Source organism: Eublepharis macularius, chromosome 5 (genome assembly GCF_028583425.1).
Source record: "Eublepharis macularius isolate TG4126 chromosome 5, MPM_Emac_v1.0, whole genome shotgun sequence".
In the NCBI taxonomy this organism is placed as follows: Eukaryota; Metazoa; Chordata; class Lepidosauria; order Squamata; family Eublepharidae; genus Eublepharis; species Eublepharis macularius.
The window spans coordinates 87,250,015-87,264,573 of NC_072794.1; the positions used below are offsets into that span (position 1 = coordinate 87,250,015).

Consider the following 14,559-nt stretch of genomic DNA (forward strand, 5'->3'; position numbering starts at 1 on the left):
CTGGAACTGAATAGAACAGATTTATTTCATTGGCGTTCTAGCCTGTTGTATTCACAAAGGAGGCTTACAGCAGAATCTGAAACTTGAATGATATATAAAAATATAAGATTTTAAAGCTGTAACATTCAGCACTGTTGGAATGTATTCCTAGTGAATCATACTGACTGTAGGCCTGGATTTCATACGAAGAGTCACAGTTTTCTCACCATGAGGAGTTGCTTAAAAGTATTCTGGGTTGTTGCAGCACCTGACACTCCAGGTGCAGTGATGGTCCAAGAGCAAATATGAAAGATAGGGCTGGTGATGAACTTCATCTGAAATGGATACAGTTCAGTTGACTTTCAAGGGTATGGTTTCATACTGTAACTAGGGATCGAGATGGCAGGATGCAAATGAAGAACAGAAAGAGAGCTGACACTTTTATTCCCAAGTTTCTTCATAACATTTTCAGCAACCTCCTAAACACATTAGGAGGCAGAAGATAGAATGACACATTAAGACATCCCACTGGGTAATTCTTGATAAAATGAAAGATTAATGAAAATTGGAAACCCTTTATGGACTATCTGCAAGAGACAAAGAAAAATGAATGAATGAGTTGTGGTTTTGATTTTTAAGAATAAGGTTCTGAGATATTAAGAAGAAGAGCCACAGAAAAAAGATATTAATGAGATCACAAGTTGATTGATAATAAAGAGGGAAGTGGTGTAGGCGAAAAACTGTAATGGATTAATAATATGCCTATTATGTTTCTTACTGTTTTTACTTTGTAGATTGATTTGTAGGCCATTCTTGGCCCTTTGTAGTTGTTTTCTTGTTATGTTCCACTTTCTTTCTCTTGTTCTATCTTTTAACTTTTCTACAATAAAAATAAAAAATAAATTAAAAAAAAAGATTCATGAAAATTGGACCATGGGATCCAATACAGGGGGCTGGGAATGGCACTTTATCAAGCAAATGCTACCAAATTTTCTGGGAACCCACTCCTGACTGTCCTCTAAAGACTCCCCATGTTTCATGAAGATTGGACCCCAGGGTCCAATTCTATGGACTCCTGAACAAGGTGCACCCAGCCACTCCATTGTTTCCTATGGAAAAAAGTCAAACCTGACACACACTGCAGAAACATTATGGCAAGGCTGCCATGGCCAAGGCACACTCCTAAATACAAGCTCCACACACACACAGCCCAAAAGAACCAAACTGCTCGTGCTGAGGCTGTCCGGGGTGGGCCACAGGAAGGGCTGCAAGTGTGGCAGCCCAGCAGGTGCAGCCTAGCTCCTGAGGTGGCCACAGAAATGCCACCACCATGAACGTCCAGGGGCGGGCACCGGTGTGGCGATCTGACCAGCCTCACCCTGCATTGGGTGGCAGAGAGATGAGGGCTGGGCGCAAGGTTTCCTGGGAGCACTGGGTTGGGCCTGTGGCCCTTCATGCAGGAATGGGAGGAGGGCATGGATTGGAGCTTGAGGGAGGTGTGAGAACTCTCCCAGGGTCGCCCTTATAAAGGTGAGCCCCCTGGGCAGGCCAGGGAGGAAGGAGTTTTGGAGCCTGTTGGAGTGGAGGAGAGAGCAAGCAAGCAAGCAAGTGAGCAACTGGCAGCCAATGGGGGAGAGAGGGTGTGAAGGTGCTGTAAACCTTTCTCCTCTCCCATTCTGAAGCCAGCCCTATGGCCTATCAAAGCAAGCCTCCTCCAGGCTCCAATGCCTCCACAGCAGAGCCTGACAATTAGGTTAACTGCTTTTCCCTCCTATGTTTTGCTGTGTAGAGTCCAAGGAGTAGCTCACTCAGACAGATTGTGTCCTTGTGGATATGGTGTAATTGAAATCTTCTCATAGCTTCTTTGACTGCATGTTGATGGCCCCTTTGAGAGATCTTTGGATTCAGCCAGTGATTGCTTCTGGTGCTTCTTCCACTAGAGGGTGGTATTAGAGTGATTTATGTTGTCCAAGACTGTTGGGTCATTGGCTTATTTGAAATAAAGATAAAAATATAGGATACAAAGCATTGTAACTATTAAAGAATAATAAGCATAAGTTGCATCACTGATCTTGGCTTCCGAGCTTCTAAATAATCCTAAGGATGACATCAGATCTACAGCCGGTTGTAAGTAACTGCAGTGGCAGAGCCAACTTGTACCCTTGCACTGATGCCTGAATACTTGTTACTGAATAGACCGAGCAGTTCTTGTAAGGCTGGATCATTCATTTCAGAAATATGTGGATTTGATCTATTGCTTATGGTTCTGCTATATAACTTCCTCTTTATTGCTATTTCAGCAACCGATTTTGCTCTGAAGGCCCCCGACTGTCCTCAGACGGAGTATCCAGTCAGTATACTTAGTACCCAGCAAGGTTGTTTGTGGTACAAGAAGGATGATAAATTCAAAATCCCTAAAGGTAACATGCTTATATATGTCTTTTATAAACTGTGAGGCATTTCTGTCCTATAAAATATTGGGTGTTTGAGATCACATTGTTTCTCATATCTTACCTGAAGTTACTTGTTTTATTATTATTTTTAAATAGAGACATTCATCCTTTTTCTGGTATCATGTGGTATATTTACCTACAGGTTGAGAGTGGTTGTTTGCTTATCTGTTAGTGGGACACCATTCAGCCTTCCAGCTTCAGTGTTGTTTTTGAATACATGTTTTATTGGTAGAATAGGTGTAATTAAATGGCATTTACATGCTTCTTGAGATCCATGTCATCAAATAAAAATTTGGGAGTTTTTTTTACAAATAGAATTTGTGACGGAATAGCTGGACTGTGTTGGCCCCATGGTTTTAGAAAGCAAAGGCTTTGGAGCATTTCACTTTTCATCCAAATATTGTGTTCTGGCTGGAGGTACTCCTTAATCTCTAGTTATCACTTGCTTAATGTTGAAGTCTAGATGTCTCAATAAGAAATAACTATCTAGAAATAACTACCCCGTTGTTTGCTGTTACTCACAATAACCTTTATTGCAGCTTATATCCGTTTCCATCTAATCTCACCGCTGGTCCAGCAGTCTGCTGAGAAGTAAGGGTGAAAGTCTCTTTTTTTCCTATTCTTGGTTAACTTTTTCTCCTTCAACAAAAGCACTTAAAATGCCTCTAGCTACTTCTGAGCTCTCTGCACTGTGTAAAGCCTCAGAATTACTTGACTGGGAAGCTTACTACTGAGTTAAATGTGGTAGTGTGTATGGAGGAGGGAGAAATGCTACTTCATTTGTCATCTAAGCATTATATTTTGCCTTGCGGGCTACTCCTCGAATTCTGTTTACCACTGGCTTAACATCAACAGTGGACTGTTAAGTAAAATGACAGTTCCCATCATTGACACTCAGATACCAGAATCTCATTGTGTCATGTTTCCTATGCAGTTCATGGTCTAAAAGAATCTGATATTATGTTAAAGAGATTGATTTAAAGAATGAAACATTTTCTATATTTAAGTGCATGGAATAATTCTATAGCTTCTTTATTGTAAAAATTTATTTCAACATTTTACCTTTTCTGTTTCCCACCATCACAAATTATTGTGTGCAGCATAGTGCTTTTTGATACATTTGTGAACATCTTTGCGCACAACCTTGCTGAACCTGCCTATGAAGCAGATGTTGCCCAGCTGGAATACAAACTGGTAGCAGGAGAGCATGGATTGATCATTCGCGTGAAAGGATTCAATCATAAGCTGCCTGTAAGTGTTAACACTATTTTAACCTTTATGTTCTTTTGTATGTATAAAAAAGGTCCTGCTCCATCAGACTGCTGAAAATTTGCTCTAGCATTTTGATTTTCTGTTTTAGCTGCTATTTCAACTCATTATTGACCACTTAGCCAACTTCAGTTTTACTCCAGAAGTTTTTGAGATGATAACTGAGCAATTGAAAAAGACTTACTTCAACATCCTCATCAAACCGGAGACACTAGCCAAGTGAGTGATGGGACTCAATAAAACAAGGATGAATTTCTGGGGTGAGGGAGTAAATTGTATTTGCATGTGAGCCTGGGTATCATCTGTGGTAGGGAAATGCTAATGTAAGGCTTGGAAAGAAAATATGGATCAGTGGGCTTGCCTTACTTTTAATCTCATTTCAGTGATTTTGTATGGAAAGAGGAAAATATTTTTGGCAATCAGTTGGGTGAAGCAAGGCAGGAATTGGGAAAGCAGTGTTTGTGGGGAGGAAGTAAAGACGGTGTCTGTGTGCTGGGAAATTGAGCATTGATAGAGCAGGATGTGCTTATTTTTCTGTCATTTCTAAGCCATATTTGAGAGCTGGGTGCACACTTCAAAGGTAACCTCAAAACATGAAAGAGCTAGGAACTGCATTATTTTTATTTATTTCATTTACATTTATGGTCCATCATTCTCATGGAGACTCAAGGCAGATTACATTAGTGAAGTTCAATACAATCAACAGCTGTGGCATTCAATATACAGTAGGATATAGTTTGCAGAAATTTGAAAACAAACAGAAATCTGATACAGAGCTGAAACAATGCAATGTTGAAACAAAACATAAGCAATTTGACATGATGTAATAAATGGCGGTAAGAGTCAGTGCACTGTAGTATAGTCTAAAGACCCTCTCTCTTTATTGAAGCATCCCTGGGAACCATTTCCTTACAGCACAGTCCTGTCACCTGTGTAAGAGAAAGCCCTCCTGAATAATTGTGTTTTGCTCAGTTTGTTGAAAGCTGGGAGGTTAGGAGCGTTCCTTACCTCTTCAGGCAGGTGTTTCCATAAGGTTGGGGCTACCACAGAGAATGTGCATATACAGGCTTATACAGGCATGATCTGTTGTGTCTATGGCTGCAAATAGAGCCAGGAAGAGCAACAAAGAAGCATGGTCTTTGTCTGCATTCAGATGGATGTCATCCACTAAAGCCACCAGAACTATCTTTGTCCCATAGCCTTGGCCCATAGATCATTAAAAGAAAACAACTAGCAATGTATATAGTTCAGTGTTCCATAGTCTTTGCAGTGTAACCATACAGTATATTAGGAAGGATTTCTGCATAGGGCATCTGCAGCTACATTGTTCTTGCCTTTAATGTGCCCATGGAGCAATAGGCCAAATTTCTCCCGGTATCCACATAGCTGGCACAATAAGATCTTCATGGACAGTTGTAATTGCTGATGCCCTCCACCTCTGCGTGGCTTCCCCATTGAGAATAATTTCCTTCTGATGCTTAAAGTGAATACTGTCAGGGTTGGTCAGATGGATCATCACCCATGATGGTCAGATGGATCCTCCCATTCTGCTCATTCAGGTCTTCAGGACTGGTAGGATTTTCAGGCCCAGAAAGAGGATTTACATTCTCTTGGGTGACATTTCCCAGCAGATACACTCTGGAAGGTTGAGACTGACTCCCTTTTGGCTTTTAAGGGTGGTCAGATTTAAATGTCCCTTCTCTCCACAATTAAAACAAGCAATCTCACCTGTCTGTGAGCTGGGCTTGCTAACTGGAGCTGCAGGGTTAGGCTGTCGGGCTTTACAATCCACATGGTGGGACAGCTTTTCAGACCATTGAGGTGCTGCCCCATGACCCTTAAAACAATTGTCTCCTCCAATAAACTTTCTCCCTTGGATCACTTGCAACTCCATCACCTGCAAAGTCTGCTGCTTGGGCAACAGTTTTGGGGTTTTGTTTGGCCACTTCTTCATACATATCTGTAGAACAGCAGTAAAGGAGTTATTTTACTCCTAAGCTCAACAGTTTTTGGTCCTCCTTGCTGGAAAATGTAATTCCCTCTCCTTGCCACCAGTGAGTTAAAAGTTGTTTAAAATGTCCTCTCAAACATGTCCTCTCGTCTGGGAAAATGTTTTTGTGGTGCACTTTTTTAAAGTTCTGAAGTTTTTCTGACTTTCTTCAGCTGCACAGCCTCATCCTATCTTTAAAAAGGTCATAATCCCCATACAGTCTTGGCCATGTAAATGATTATATAAATGATTGGATGAAGAAATAGAGGGAATGCTTACTAAATTTGCAGATGATACTAAATTTGGAGGGGTAGCAAATACAGTATAAGAGTCAGGATACAGGATGACCTTGACAGGCTGGAAAACTGGGCTAAAACAAATAAAATGAATTTCAATAGAGATAAATGCAAAGTTCTGCATTTAGGCAGGAAAAATCAAAAGCATAATTATAGGATGGGGGAGACTTGTCTTGGCAGTGGTATGTGCAAAAAGGATCTAGGGGTCTTAGTAGATCATATACTGAACATGAGTCAGCAGTGTGATGTGGTAGCTAAAAAGGCAAATGTAATTTTGGGCTGTATCAACAGAAGCATAGTGTCCAGATCATGCGAAGTGATGGAGTCGTTCTACTCTGCTCTGGTTAGACCTCACCTAGAGTATTGTGTTCAGTTTGGGGCACCACAATTTAAGAAAGATATAGACAAGATGGAACATATCCAAAGGAGGGCAACGAAGATGGTGAGGGTTCTGGAGACCACGTCCTGTGAGGAAAGGTCGAAGGAACTTGGTATGTTTAGCTTGGAAAAGAGACAACTGAGAGGTGATATGATAACCATCTTCAAGTACATGAAGGGCTGTCATATAGAGGATGGCGCGGAGTTGTTTTCTGCTGCCCCAGAAGGTTGGACCAGAACCAGTGGGTTGAAATTAAATCAAAAGAGTTTTTGGCTAAACATTAGGAAGAACTTTCTGACAGAGCGATCCCTCAGTGGAACAGTCTTCCTTGGGATGTGGTTGGCTCTCCTTCTTTGGAGGTTTTTAATCAGAGGCTAGATGGCCACCAGACAGCAATTCTTATCCTGTGAACCTAGGCAGATCATGAGAGGGAGGGCAGGAAGGGTTACATTAGTGTTTAGTTCTCGCAGCCTCTTCTTACATGCCCAGAGTAATGCCAGTCACCACTTTGGTGTCAGGAAGTAATTTTCCCCAGACCAGTTTGGCCAGGGATCCTGATGGTGTTTTGCACCTCTGTTCTTCTGGGTATGCAGTAAGGGTCACTGGGTGTGTGTGTAGGGGGGCGGGGAGGTAACTGTGGATTTCCTGCATTGAGCAGGGGGTTGGACTAGATGAGCCTACAGTTCCCTTCCAACCCTATGATTCTGTGTCTCTATAGACTTCTTCCAATTCTCTTGTAATATGAGAGCATGCGTGTCTTTTCTTAGGAATATTAAAGTCTTGACAATCATGTTCAGAGGAAGTAAAGAAGGCCTCCTTTGTATACTTGGGGAAATGTTGGAGTTCTGTCAGTGGGTTTCTTGCCATGTTTGGTGAGGCTGTGCTTGTCTTAGCAAGTTCCAATCGGAATCACAGCATCTTGCATGCTTTCCCTCTCCTTCAACATCTGTAAAGGCTCTTTTTCTGCAGTTTTGTTTCTTCATTTTCTGTCTCCTCTCCGCATTTCTTTTCTTTCCTCTCTTCCCAACTGGAAGTGAGGTACACACTCTCAGTTTGGACCACGGTTGAATCATTTAGCATTAGAGCAGCTGGCAGAAGATTTGGATCTCCCCCTTGGAATAGTGAGAGGTCTAGTCCCTGACCTGCTAACATCTCCTATTTCATAAAGAAAACTCACAAAACAAAACAGAAGAACAATCTGTGTGCGTGTTTGTGTGCTGTGCTTCTCCCAAAACTTTCAAAATTGGCTTTGTGTTTCTCACTTTAGATTTCTCAGTAAAAAAAATAACAAAGAAAAATGAGATTGCTCCACAAAAAGCAAAGGGGAAAGAACTCTTCAAATTTGAATCCCTCCCATGCCACCAAATTGTAACAGTTAGGAAGAGGGGAGAGAAGCATCTTTCCTTGCTGGGAACACCCTTAGACCAGAGTTTCTCTGGAAAGCACCCTGGTAATCAGCTGCCATCCTCAGGTCTCCTTGTGAACATCTAGACTGACCTGCTGAGAAAGTGCCTTTCCAACTCAGTCCTAGCAAAATATCAAAGTTAACAGGGTGGAAACCCTGGAAAATATCTTACAACAAGCTCTATAGTGCCCAAATGGTCTGTCCCATAGGGAAGAGATTCAGAGAAATAGCCCAGAGAAATGCACTGTAGTAAGGAAGCCAAAAATGTTGTTATAGAAAGGTCAGAAAAAAAGGGGAAATGATGGGTGGATTTGAAAGGGGACAAAATACAAAACACAGGGAAGAGCACACTATCACACAGTTTCTCAAAAAAAGCAGTAATATTGCTCTAACTCAGCTAACTACACTTTACCTAGGTTGCGGCAGGATACTTAAAGCATGTACAGACTTCCTTGCGGTACCAAGATAGTGGTGGAGTCTTTAACCCCTGACCCACTGCTCTTGGGGTCTTCAGATGTTCCAGTGTTGGAACCTGAGAAAACTCCACAGCTCCCATATATTTATGGGTACTGAAGTCTAACCTAAGCTAGCCTCCTTGGTGAGATTGATTAAAGGATCTAACTAACCCCCAGTAGGGATGTGCGCTTCGGGTTACAGATCCAGGTTTTTAACCCGGATTGGGCCCAGTTTGGGATGTTTTGGCATTCCAGAATCAGCCTCAGCATTGCTGAAGTGATTTGTGAATGCCAAAGCAAAGCTTACCCGAAGCTTCGTTAAGCTTCGAGTAGCACAGAAGCAGTCTTTCCCTTGCCGTTCCTAAGGAACTCCAAGAGGAAACAGTGCTTCCGCTGCTAGTGGGGCTTTCTAGGTGGCTGGGGGTAGCATTTTGCAAGCAAAATGGACCTGGACTTGACTGGACCTGGTGACTGGACCTGGTGAGACTGGTTTGAGAGTGATTTTTTTCCTCTTTAGAGGGAGGATTTTTCTTAGTGTGCTTCTCTGGTGATTCTCTGGTGTGAAGTTGTTCCCCTTGCATCAGTTTTGTTATATTGTGTGTGGAGGGCTTCAGTTTACTTCTAGTTGCTGGAGTGCCCTTTGCTTCATATGGTTTTGTGCATTTTAAATTAATTTTTTTCTTAGTGTGATTCTCTGATGTGAAGGTTGATCCTCATAGGGAACAATGAAGGTTGGCGGTTGATAGGGGCACCTTTTTGGGGGGGGCATAACATGGCCCTCCGAAGTCCAATTTTTCTGAAACTTGGGTGGTCGTGAGGAGGGTTAGAAGAGGGTCCCCTGCAAATTTAGGATTATTAGGGAAGAAAATGCCCTCCCCCCCCGGTCCTCGGATAGCCAGGAGTGGCATTTCCTATTGGAAACAATGGCCAAATGTTCCCTGATATTCCCGAAGCGGTTTAAATACCCAAACCCAAAGTGGCTTGCCGCTTTGAGATTCAGATTTTCCAGAATCCCCCCCCCTCCACTTCATCTCTGATGTCAGAGATTGTTGCTCCATCTATGATGTCAGAGACTATTTCTGCCAATCAGAGAATTACTCCAGGATGGTCCGGCCATCAGCACTTCTATGACAAAAATGGAATCTGGCCCAAGCAGTTTGTCCTTTGTTCAAAAAGAATTAAGTTGGCCAGGCAGAGCCAATGTACAATATAGAATAAAGTGTTATTCTCATGTAAGCCCGAGGTCCAAGAACCCAGACATTTTAGGTGGCACTCTTGAGCTATATTGAACCTCAGGATTCTGTCACAGACTCTCAGTAATTATTGTGATTTGTGGAGTTAAAAGAATGACAGATCTGTACTCTGAGCAGAATTTGATCTTGTGTTAAGAAAAATGGGGAAAGAGACGAGAGAGGACATTGAAATTGTAACTGGTTGGAGTTGCCCATATGTATCTTAGGTTTGGACTGAGATTACAGCATGGAAGAGCTGCTTCAAAGGCGTTTTTTAGTTAACTAGCATTTATCAGTATTTCTTCCTTTGCTACAGAGATCTACGCCTCTTAATACTGGAACACGGAAGGTGGTCTATGACAGACAAATATGAGACGCTAATGAAGGGCCTTTCCATTGATTCTCTCTTGTTATTTGTGAAGGCGTTCAAGGCTCAGCTCTTTGCAGAGGGCCTTGTCCAAGGAAATTTCACAAGCAGTGTGAGTATGATCTCTGAACTTGAAGCTACCCTGTCTCTTTCAGCAATATATATCTTATGTTGATTGATGAAGCTACAAACAGTTCTTCTGAGCTAGGTATAATGCTTGCAATGTGTAAACTCTTGACAACTTTAACTTCCATATTAAGTTACACTTGCTCAGAATGGCTTATCAGAAGAAGGTATGTTAGCAGGCTGTCTAATATTAGTAAGTGCAACCTGCTCAAATTGAACATAATTTAGTGTGCACGGCCTGCAGTTACTGCCCAAAAGCCCTGTTTTGGTTAAACAGCCTGTGTGTTGGTGGAGTGGAACTGGAATGTCTTTGAAATAAGCTGGCCAACATTTTCACACTGGTATTAACTGCTTCAGACTAGGCAGCTCCAGTGTATGAATATTCTACACATTCAGACCTGCACGCATAAAAAAGATGTCTAATCATGACTTCTCTCTACAGGGATGAGCCCATGGGGATGGAACATGGTTTTTCCAGTGTATTCAAGCAGTGAATAATGTCTAAACTTGAACATTAGACTTCCTGTATTGCAAAACAAAGTTACTTCTAGTTTGTTGTTGCAGGATCATCCTTTCTATTTTTTCTTTCCCTGTTGTATATCTTTGGAAAAACATTCATGCTCATATTTTATTTTATTTATGTTAAAACTGTCTCTCCTGTCTTTCTACACAAATTCCCCGAGGACTTTAACTGGGTTGCATTTGAGCTCTTGAAGCTTTGGGGCAAAATCTCTGCTGGTAATGCTAGGAAACAATTTACCTTAATGGGGTCCCAGAATATATAGGAAGGTATCTATTATTGTAACCTGGTGAGGAGCAAGTGAGGTGGACCTGGATGTTCTGGGTGGAGGTTGCTGTCCAGGGAGCGTGTTTAATATGTCCTACAGAAGCTCTCCACACCCAGCTTTCTTTCTTTTTTTTCTGCTTCAAAGTTGTATGCCAACAATTGTACTGTGGCATTGTGTGTAGTTAGAAAAAATATGTTTGTTTTTGTTTTTAGGAATCAAAAGAATTTCTGGATTATGTTGTTGAGTGAGTATATTTGTCCTTTGTGCTGGGAAATGTTTAAGACTGTAAATGTTGGCAAATTCTTGAGACATGAGAAAAGGGGAAACTGCACTGATATAAGGTCCAGGAAGAGAAAAAGAAGCAAGATGCAGTGGGAGAACTGTTAGATCCCTGACAAAGCTATAAGCAAAACACATTGGGATCTATAATTATTTTTAAAAAATCCCATTGTTCCTTGCTTCTTTTTCTTTTCCTAAATCTTGAGAACAAGAAAGGTAGATGTAAAACAAAAGTTCCTCTTCCTAAAATTAAATACAATTTTGCTCTTTTACATGATGCTGGCCTTTTGTTTTGGGTATTATTGTGTATTTTATTTTTTGTTAAAGGGACATAGTCTACAAACATTCATATCAGCTTCAGACATCTTGTGTGCCAGGATGACATCATTGATGTTGGCTTAAGGAGTGGGTTGGCAGCTGACATTCTGATCTTTAAACTCCTTTCAGAAAACTGCAGTTCCTTCCTCAAGTACACCCATGTCCAGTGCAGTTCCAAGTGATGGACTTGCCAAGTACCCATCTGCTGTGCAAAGTGAAAACTCTTAACAAAGGGGATGCAAATTCTGAAGTGACAGTGTATTATCAGGTAGAGTGGGTCTAAAGAGATGGTGTATTTATCATTTCATGGTGTACTGGTTGCTTATAGTGGGTTTTTCCTATCTGTTTTGGAGATGTTATTTTACATATTCCACTTAGAAAGCTGATATACTGAGAAGATGACACTGAACCCTTCTTCCTAGCATAGCACTGGGCATTCAAATATGTATCCTTTCCTTTCCCACATGGATGTAGTCCAGAAAAAGCTTTATTGTTCTACTGCCTATTAAACTAACATTCAGTTGGACAAGACTTTTTAGATTCATCCTACAATTCTTGCAAAAGTAGAGGGCAAACCACTGATCTTTTTAGATCATTTGTATATAATATAGGTCTGTCTTTTTGTGATAAACAAAACTGCCATCCAACCCCAGATGGAAAAAAAAGACTAGCAGTAACCAGAGAGCTGTCATTTAAAAATTTAGCTCATTGCAGCTTACCACATAAAAGGGATGAGACAACTGCTTGCAGAGTAAGCTCAGGAGGGGCTCATCATACTCTTAACAACAACCTGGATCTACGGGCAAACATCTCTTCACATAGTAGAGCTGCCATCTGTTTATTTCCATCCTGCTCATCCTGATTTTTATCATGTACAGGTGGGCAGCTGGAAGTACCTTATATCTTTCTGTAATGGACGTCAGAACATTATGTCCTGCTTTTCTTTTGTCATAGAACTCTATATGGCATAGATCAGGTTTAGCTTCAGCAAAGATACCCTCCGTGATATTCTGGGGCTTCATAATCATTGTCTAGAACTGCTAGTGGAATAGAAAATGCACAAACTTTGCAGTGAGTTAACTCTGTTTTTTGTTTAGTCTGGAGCCAGGAGTTTAAGAGAATATTCCCTCATGGAATTGCTTGTGGTAAGTTCAGATTACTTTTATAAAACAAGTAGATTCTATTCTGTATAGTCTTAATGGTAATGATTAAAACTCTTGAATGTAGATTCAGTTAGCGAACACTGATGGACTGTGCATAAAATAATCTATAAAATACCATATTCTGGGAGTTTGTACTAATAGATGGATGTTTGGGGGTGATGTTTGGGGATGTCGGCACAGCAACTGATCATTATAGACATTTCTGTATGAAGTATGGTTGTGTATCACCATGGGAATTGCCTGGGGACAGCAATATGACTATCCTTGTAGAAAGAGTATTTCTTCTTTCTTAATAACATAAGAAGAGCTCTGCTGGATCAGACCAGTCATCTATCTAGTCCAGCATCCTGTATCACACAGTGGCCAACCAGTTACTTTGGAGGGCCAACAACAGGGCACAGAGGCTGAGGTTTTCCCCAATGTGTTAGAAGCTAGAATGACAGACTAGGATCTGGGAGACCCAGGTTCGATTTCCTGCTCTGCCATGGAAGTTTGCAGGGTGACCTTGGGCCATCACATTCTCTTACCTTAACCTACTTCACAGGGCTGTTGCGAGTTAAAAATGGAGGCGAGGATAACGATAGGGAGAAAGGTGGGAAAGAAATGAAGTATTTTTTAAAAAAACGTTGCCTCCTGGCATTGGTATTCACAGATTACTGCCTCTGAATGTGAAGGTTCCTTTAATCACCACAGCTAGTATCCACCGATATATCTAAGCTCCATGAATGTGTCTAATCCCCCTTTAAAGCTGTCTATGCCTGTGGCAATCACTACATCCTCTAGCAGCAAATTCCACATTTTAACCACTCATGTAAAGAAGTATTTCCTTTTGTCCATCCTGAATCTACTGTTCATCAGCTTCACTGGATGCCCTGAGAGATGGCATTTTGGGGGAGAGAGAAAAAGTTCTCTCGGTTTTCTCTCTATCCCATGCATCTTTTTATAAACCTCTTACAATGTTCCTCTTAAGTAGTCTCTTTTCTAAACTGAAAAGCCTCAGACTCTTCAGCATCTGATGAAGAGAACTGTGATTCTCGGAAGCTTATGCTACAGTAAAGTTGGTTAGTCTTAAAGGTGCTACTGGACTCTTTTCTGTTTTGCTACTACAGACTAACACGACTAGCTCCTCTGGATCTAGACTCTTCAGCCTTTCTTTATGGGAAAGGTGCTCCAACCCCCATCTTGGTTGCCCTCTTCTGTACTTTTCTAACTCTGCAGTGGCCTTTTTCAGATACAGTGACCAGAACTGCACACAGTATTCCCCGTGAGGCCACATTATAGATCTGTACAGGGGCATTATAATATTGGCTGTTTTATTTTCAGTTCCTTTCCTGATAATTCCCAGCATAGAGCTTGCCTTTTTCACTGATGCAGTACACTGGGTTCACGCTTTCATTGAGTTATCCATTATGACCTCAACGTCTCCATCTCAGTCTCAGCAAGTTCAGACCTCATCAACATATAGTTGAAGTTGGGATTTTTTGTTCTGGTTGTTCACCATACACTTACCTACATTGAATTTGATTTGCCACATTGTCGCCCACTCCCCTTATTTATGGAGTTCATCCTGGTTCTCTTCACAGTTGGCCTTGGTTTTCACCATCCTGATTCGTTTGGCGTCATCTGCAAACTTGGCCACTGTACTGCTCACTCCCAGTTGCAGATAATAGCATTGGCCCTAATACCAACCCTTGCAGGACTCCATTGCTTACTTCCCTCTATTGTGAGAACTATTTATTCCTATTCTTTGTTTCCAGTCATTAACCTATTTTAAATCCATAAGAGAATATTTCCTCTTATCCCGTGACTGTGAAACTTTCTCAGGATGTACTTTGTCTAAAGCCCTTTTAAAGTCCAAGTATATAACGTCTACCAGGTTATTGTTACCTAATTGCTTGTTCACTTTCTCAAAGAATTCCAAAAAAATGGTGGGGCAGGACTTACAGAAGCCATGCTGATTTTCCCTCAGCAGGCTTTGTTCCTTTATGTGCCTAATGATTCTGTATTTAATTACAGTTTCTGTTAATTTGCTTGGGACAGATGCTAGGTTTACTGGCTTG

At 41.3% G+C, this 14,559-nt stretch overlaps 1 protein-coding gene across 1 annotated transcript in view; it reads left to right on the forward strand.

The window, feature by feature from the left end:
* NRDC (nardilysin convertase) overlaps positions 1–14,559 on the forward strand; it is a 50,371-nt gene that overhangs the window by 26,260 nt on the left and 9,552 nt on the right. Inside the window, exons 18-25 of the mRNA XM_054979278.1 lie at positions 2,280–2,399; positions 2,972–3,023; positions 3,533–3,683; positions 3,793–3,920; positions 9,775–9,937; positions 10,952–10,983; positions 11,466–11,604; positions 12,434–12,481. Of these exons, the coding sequence (XP_054835253.1) occupies positions 2,280–2,399; positions 2,972–3,023; positions 3,533–3,683; positions 3,793–3,920; positions 9,775–9,937; positions 10,952–10,983; positions 11,466–11,604; positions 12,434–12,481 (833 nt within the window). The remainder of the gene's footprint in view (positions 1–2,279; positions 2,400–2,971; positions 3,024–3,532; positions 3,684–3,792; positions 3,921–9,774; positions 9,938–10,951; positions 10,984–11,465; positions 11,605–12,433; positions 12,482–14,559) is intronic.